Genomic DNA, 7,294 nt, shown 5'->3' with positions numbered 1-7,294 from the left:
ACCCCGCGCGATTCTGAGCACGGACTCCACGTGGAATACACTCTGAACCCCTTTCCCTCTGCAGACACTCTGCTCGCCTTGCACCGGTGCTGCGGTCAACCCGCCGCGCCGAGCCAGAACAGACACTAACCCAGACCGAACCTAAAAAGATGCCGTGGGGTTCGGGACGGGTTCGCGAAGCAGAGGGGCGGGCGGCAGGGCCGGGGGCTGCGGGCGCAGGCGGTTTGCTCCCAGGAGGCGGGGGCGCGACTTCAAGGGCCCCTGCGCCGGCTGCTGCCTTTGATCGGGCCGCCGCTGGCGCCTAAAAACAACATCCTCGTCTGCCTATTAGGCGCGCTGAGGGATCGTGACAGATTGTTTATCCCCGCAATTAGCGATGCGGCCCTTCTCCCGCCGCCCGGCCGCCCGGTCCCCGGCCCGCGGCCTGGCCTTGCTGCGCCCGCCGGACACAGCCCTGAGCCCCCTCTGCGCCGCGCGCCTGCACTCTCGGGGTTCGAGCCCCAGCTCCGCCCTAAAGCAGGGGTTCTTATCTGGCGGACTCCAAGTGGGTACAGAGCCTTTGAAGTTGCTTTTGCTGATGCACATTTTCTAGTTAGAAAGTTCTTAGTTATATTAGATTTTCATAGTGATCTGGGAGCCAAACATTTTGCTATGGGAGACGAGGGCAGAACACAGCAGGTCCCAACCGAAAGTCACACTGCTCGCTTTTAAAATGTTGACCCATACAGCCTAGGGGCCTCGGTTTCCTCTCCCTCTTTCAACCGAGTGCAGAGTGAGATTCCGGCTCGCCCGTTCCAGGGAGAGTTTAATTGGAAAGGCGGGCAATAGAAGTCGGCCATCCGGTCTGGGCTGCTAGCAAGGTGCTTGGCCTACAGCCTTGCTGAGTGTCAGGTCGCTCATCTCTGGCCTTCTATCCTTTGCACCCTCGGGCAAACCTCCAGGGTCTAGGTTTCCCTGCCTGGAGGAAGGACTCTCTATTCTCCGTGCCCCCCAGAGGTACGGTGCCTTTAGAGAGGCCGCGTCCGTGAGCCGCTCCTCCAACTGGGCCGGACGCGAGCTGGAGGCCCCAGACCCTGCCCAATGCTTGTGTTGCAGTTTCGGGAGCGCAAGAAGTCTGGAGAGGCTGCGTAAATTTCACAGACGAGAGTGTTACCGAACTCGCCCAAGGCCTTAACGTCATGGAGCCTGCGGACAGATGGGAGGCTGCCAATGGCCCCGGCGTCCGCAGCCCGACCCTTCCTGCCAGACCCCGGACGCCGTCCGGGTAATAAAGTTCCCTCTCTAGTAATTCATTTTCCTTAATCTGGATGCCCCTAATCTACAGCTTTTATTGCGCCCAGTTAAAAGGCGAGGGAATTCGCTGTCCCTCCGCGCTCGGATAATTACCCCTAAATGGCCACGGCAGCCCCTTGTGTTTCCTGGAGATTAGAACCCCGCAGCCATCAATGGCCGGTCCCGGTGAGCCGCCAATCACTGCCGCCAGCTCCCCGGGAGCCGCCGGCCTGGTCCCCGGGATAAGAAGCCATAAAAAAGAGGTTCAGAAAACCGCCGAGCCCCGACCCGAGTTTGTGTAGATCCTCCGTCTCCCCACACCCCCAACTCATTTTCCTCTATCTTTTAACAGCAAAAATAAAATCACGTTTCCTCCGAAATTGGCAAAATAAAAATTCTCAAGCCCAGCACCAAGGATCCGTCCCAGGAGCAGTCCTCTTTTCTTGGCCGTCTCTCCCAAATGCGCCTCCCCCTACCCCCAACACATACACACACACACACACACACACACAAGATCAGCGATCCAGAGATAGGGACTGTTATTGTTTTTGCGGACACGCTGATCGAGGTTACGTTAAGGCCAGATCAGTGTTTTGTTGATGTTTCTGTTGGTTTTATATTCAATAAGTTCTATATCAAAAGGATCAGCTTCGTCCCCGAGCCGGTCGTCGGTATAGGTGCTGTAATCCTCCTGAAAGTTCACAGCTGGAAAGTACACATCGGGTATGAAACTCGATTATCCATTCCAGATAACATAATGTATTCTTATTGTTAACATCCATAGCACCACGGGAGCGTGGCTTCTTGGGCAAACTTCAGTCCAGCGCTTAGGAGACAAAGGCCCACTTTTACGCAGAGGTAAAGTTTTGAAGATTGGAACAGAAGAAAATGAATGCTTAAAGAAGAAATTAATGTTATGTCTTTCTACTATAATAAATAACCCTGCAGATTTTTTAAACTATAAAAAGAATATATAAGAAATGGCTTCAACACAAATTATCGTGGTAGAGAAGAGGGGAGGCAGATATTGGAGGAGGACTATCCTTCACTATCCACTGGGTATAAACAGACACAGCAACTGACTGAACAGAAAGGTAAGGGGAGAGGTAGGAGAGAGAAACAGGAAAGGAGTAGAGAAAAAAGGGAGGAATTGGGAAAGAGGGGCGATAAAGGAAGGGGAGGAGAGGGAAGAGCAGAAGAGAAGGACTGAGAACAAGGGAAAGTCCCCCAGGAGCACAGTAAAATAGAGACCCAGGAGGAACCACACAGGGACAGGCGGCGCGGGCTTTAGCGCAGAGGAACGTTTCTCGAGCGCCCCCTCCCCTCCTCTGCCCTCCCCGGGCCTGACCCAGCCCTGCGCGCCCCGAGGCCCAGCGCGCCTCCGATCGAGTCCGCCGGAGCGGGGCCCAATGGATCGCGCCGGGACCGCCCCCTCGCGCTCTGATTGGCCGCCGCCGCACTGGCCTCGCCTTATTAACAAGTTCTCTGGGGAGCTGCGGCCCGACCCGGAGCCGGCTGGTGCGCCCGGGAACTCGGCCTGCGCGGCGGCGCCAGCGGATAAGCAGGCCCGGAGCGCCGGAGCTGGTCTTCTGGGGAGGGGCGGGAGGCGCGCGCGGGAGGGCCCGCCCGGCCAGGGCCCCGGGCAATCCCAGAGGCCGGCCGCGCTCCCAGCCCGCCCGAAGCTCATGCCCGGCGGCTGGCCGGAGCTGAGGCTGGAGGGGGGGCCCGGCTCTGCATGGCCCCGGCTGCTGACATGACTTCTTTGCCACTCGGTGTCAAAGTGGAGGACTCCGCCTTCGGCAAGCCGGCGGGGGGCGGCGGGGGCCAGACCCCCAGCACCACCACGGCCACGGCGGCCGCCATGGGCGCAGACGAGGAGGGGGCCAAGCCCAAAGTGTCCCCTTCGCTTCTGCCCTTCAGCGTGGAGGCGCTCATGGCCGATCACAGGAAGCCCGGGGCCAAAGACAGCGTCCTGGCGGCCTCCGAGGGCGCACAGGCGGCGGGCGGCTCCGCGCAGCCTCTGGGCTCCCGGCCCGGGTCGTTGGGCGCCCCGGATGCGCCGTCCTCGCCGCGGCCGCTCGGCCATTTCTCGGTGGGAGGACTCCTCAAGCTGCCAGAAGATGCGCTCGTCAAAGCCGAGAGCCCCGAGAAGCCCGAGAGGACCCCGTGGTTGCAGAACCCCCGCTTCTCTCCGCCCCCGGCCAGTGAGTAGCCAGAACCCAGGCGGCAGGGGAGGGGGCCAGCGGGGGTGCGGGACCCGAGGGCGCCAGGCCGCGCGCCGGCGCCTGCTTGTCTCGGGCGTCTGCGTACCTGCAGCCCGGTACCCGGGGCCCGTGCAGCAGATGGGTTGGCGGGGAGGCCGGCGGTTGATGCCTCACCCCACTCCCACCCAGGAAGAGGATTGAGGCCTGGCTGAGGCCCAGCAGGCGGTCCACTTTCGCGGGCTCCTTGCCTTGGCTAGGCGACGCTGCGGATAGGAATCCACTTGTAGGACACGGGTGTCTGGGCACCCTCTCCTCCTGCCCCTCCCACCCCCCAAACGACCCCAGGAGTCCCGCCTGGCTCCTCTTTCAGACCCTAAGCCCTGTTACTTCGCCGTTCCGGCAACGGGTGGGTTTTAGGGGTGCGGACACCTTTCCAGTGCTCAGAGTTTCACTTTCTCATAGTTGAAGCCTGGTGCGCCCCCTCCCCTTTTCCAACCCCTCCCCCAAAGTATTTCTTTGCCCAAAGTATTTCCTAATCTCTTGTAGAATCCTCCCTCCACACCTTCGTGTTTCAGGTAGACACTTGGTACTCTGGGTGGATGGATCATTTAGGGGGAGGGGGCGCTCAGGTTCCAGTGGAGGGGGCGGGGCACCAAGTCAGTTAGTGGGAGGCGCCCCCTCCAACATGGTAGGGAGCTCCCAAATGTCTCGGACTGGGTCATGGAAGCTGACTCCAGCCGCCAAAGACGCCTCCGGGGTCGTTCCAAGTCCTCCGGGCCCCCTGGCTTCTCTGCGCAGCGAACACACTCGGAGATATTTCAGGAGCACGGGAAATTCCCAAGTTTTCCTCGTTTCCTCTGATTATTTTGCGCGGCATAATAGCAACCCGAATTCAATGGCGTGATGCTGAGGAATGATTTTTATCTGGGGATTAAACGTCTTTGAAAGGCCAGCCCCTCCCTGGGCCTAACGGCCGGAGAAGGTGGCCCAGCGCTGGGTTGTTGCTACCGAAGGGAGTGACGTTTCCCTCGGCGCCCGCCCCTCGGGTGGCCCGGCGGAAAGCGAGTCAGGGGCCAACTGCTTCCCGGACTCTCAATGGTCTCGACCAGGGAAGAAGCAGGGATGTGAACACGAGATTTCGTTTGACTCACATCCTGGTGGCCTGAGAGCCCAAAGGATCTTTTTTTTTTTTTAAGCGTGCAGAAAACATTGCATAATTAGGCAAAACCCGCCTGGCGAAACATTCTCGATTTGAATTAATTGCTCCCCCGAGAGCAGCTGCTGCATAGGCAAAGCGTCCTTTCCAAGACCTGAGGATTCTTTTAGGGCCTGGGTCCCGACCCAAAGTCGACGGGATCTCTGTTGTCCTGGGAATAATTTTGGTCCCTGTTTTAACTGGCCGCAGCTGCTGGGTGTGGCAGGGGTCGACTGGCCCCGCAGACCCTGTCCCGGACCTGCATGAGCCCTCTGAGGTGGTGCTCGCTCACAGCCCATCCTCGAGGTATATTTTGAAGCCATAAGAAAAAGACATCTCGGCACCAGCAGTGTTGATCTCTGCAGACTGAGGCACATCCCCCCCCACACACATTTGAAAGTGAACAGAGGCCAAGGCACTGGGGGTGGGAGAGGCGCAGGAGACAATTGAGACAATCAGAAGAAGCAGCCCCGTTAAGATGAAGCGCCTCCTCAAACCATGGCACTTTTTATATTTGAGGCTTGGCCGTGGTGCGACATTCGTGACATCCGGGGTCGCTCCACCTCCAGTCAGCAGGGACCGAGCTTAGAGCCCTGTAGGAACGCATTGTTCCAAGGGAAAGAGTGGAAATCAGAGATCTGGATTCCAGGCCACAGAACGGCCTAGCCCAGCGCTGACCACTTAGTGGGCACAGATAAATGTTCGGCCAACGCCTAAAACTAAACGGGATCCCGGGCTGGGTGCAGGGCCTCTTTCCGTGCGTTTCACCATTCTAACATCCACCGTCCCAATGTGCGTGGCGTGGTGGTGGAGAAGGCCCCACTGAGAAAGGCCTTCTTAAGCGGCCATCTAGCTTTAAGGGCTGTCCCGCCTCTCCCCAGTTATTTCGGGCCTTGAACATGCGCTCGTGTCACCTGGAATCTTAGTTTCCTCATTTGCAAAAGGTAGACAAGAACATCTACCCTGAGGGGCTGCGGTGGAAATTGGAGAAAATATTTTCCAAGCGCTTCTCATGGTGCCTGGCGCTGAGGTGCTCCACGCAAATGAAGAGCGGGTGTTGTAATTTAATATTATTCCCATTTATGGGCCGATGACTCTCCCGCGCGGGTGTCTTAACCTCCTGCGTTTCTCTCTCTCGGCCCCCTAGGGCGGCTGAGCCCCCCGGCCTGCACCCTGCGCAAGCACAAGACCAACCGCAAGCCGCGGACGCCCTTCACCACAGCCCAGCTGCTGGCGCTGGAGCGCAAGTTCCGCCAGAAGCAGTACCTGTCCATCGCCGAGCGCGCCGAGTTCTCCAGCTCGCTCAGCCTCACGGAGACGCAGGTGAAGATCTGGTTTCAGAACCGCCGCGCCAAGGCCAAGAGACTGCAGGAGGCAGAGCTGGAGAAGCTGAAGATGGCTGCCAAACCCATGCTGCCCCCCGCAGCCTTCGGTCTGTCCTTCCCCCTCGGCGGCCCCGCGGCCGTAGCGGCCGCCGCGGGCGCCTCGCTCTACGGTGCCTCCAGCCCCTTCCAGCGCGCTGCGCTGCCCGTGGCGCCCGTGGGACTCTACACAGCCCACGTAGGCTACAGCATGTACCACCTGACATAGAGGGCCCAGGGTCGCCTACCTGTGGTGCCAGCCGATCTCTCCAGCAAGCAGCAGGAGCCTTCCCCCAAGGCGCTCCCCTGCTCGGCCCCACCTGGCTCCTTCCCTTTAACTCCTACACTGCTCTGATTTCTCCTCTCGGTTGACCCCTGAGTTCACTCTCTGAAGTCTGATCCCTTCCCCCAAAGCGGCTAGAAGGGTCCCATAGTGCTCTTCTAGAAGCTAGATCTACCCCCTCGAGTTATAGATGGGGGAACCAAGGCCAGAGAGGCTGAGAAATGTATCCACAGTCCCCAGCAGAGTTAGTGGTTGCACCAGAACTAGAGGCCGTGCCTCCTGCACCAGGCAGGAAAAAGCACAGAGAAATTCATGTCTGAAGATGTCGGAAATGAGAACAGTGGGAGAGAAAGAGAACTTAACGGGGGAGGCGGATCCCGGGTCCTTCCACTGGAAAACTTAAGAGAACTTCAACAGCAAAACATTTGCTTTTGGGGGGAGGGATACACAGATGCGCGACAAAGGTAGGTTGAAAGGACCTCTCTCTTACCAGTACCAGAAAGAAATTGTAAAATAAAAATTAAAAATCCTCTTTCTATTTAACAGTACATTTGGGTGGCTCTCAAGATTCCCTTTGGAAGGGATTGTTGTAATATACTGTATATTTGAAATTTTATTATCATTTATATTATAGCTATATTTGTTAAATAAATTAATTTTAAGCTACAAGAAATTATCCTTATTGATTTAGTCTTTTAATTTAACTTCTTGCCATCTCTTCACATGTCCAGTTGCTTTCAGTTTGATGGTAGTTTGATGCCAGCAACTTTTCAAAGGTGACAACGGGGTATTCAGGGACAGAGGGGGGGTGTCTTTTTGAACGCACAGGACCGATCTGCGTTAGCAAAGTCAAGTGGAGAATTGAAGCAATTACCTAGGATAATTAGGCTCAATTTTCCAATTCACTTTAAGCTGAAATCGACACTTGCTCAGGCGACCCATAACCGACTCTTTCTTTTTTCTCCCCTTTTAACCTGTC

At 57.3% G+C, this 7,294-nt stretch overlaps 1 protein-coding gene across 2 annotated transcripts; it reads left to right on the top strand.

Moving 5' to 3' along the window:
• Window positions 1-2,773: 2,773 nt before the first annotated feature.
• On the top strand, window positions 2,774-7,009 carry MSX1 (msh homeobox 1). 2 transcript variants are annotated; one of them, XM_032633770.1, is made up of 2 exons: window positions 2,774-3,476; window positions 5,819-6,984. In XM_032633770.1, exons 1-2 carry the CDS (start codon window positions 3,008-3,010, stop codon window positions 6,259-6,261), a joined length of 912 nt encoding a protein of 303 aa, XP_032489661.1. In that variant the 5' UTR covers window positions 2,774-3,007; the 3' UTR covers window positions 6,262-6,984. The 2 variants fall into 2 exon arrangements, with proteins under 2 accessions (XP_032489661.1, XP_032489660.1); XM_032633769.1 differs by having other exon boundaries at window positions 2,786-3,477; window positions 5,811-7,009.
• Window positions 7,010-7,294: the final 285 nt, after the last annotated feature.

The sequence above is a fragment of the Phocoena sinus genome, chromosome 5 (genome assembly GCF_008692025.1).
Source record: "Phocoena sinus isolate mPhoSin1 chromosome 5, mPhoSin1.pri, whole genome shotgun sequence".
Lineage (NCBI taxonomy): Eukaryota > Metazoa > Chordata > Mammalia > Artiodactyla > Phocoenidae > Phocoena > Phocoena sinus.
This window is presented reverse-complemented; position numbering and strand designations above follow the sequence as displayed.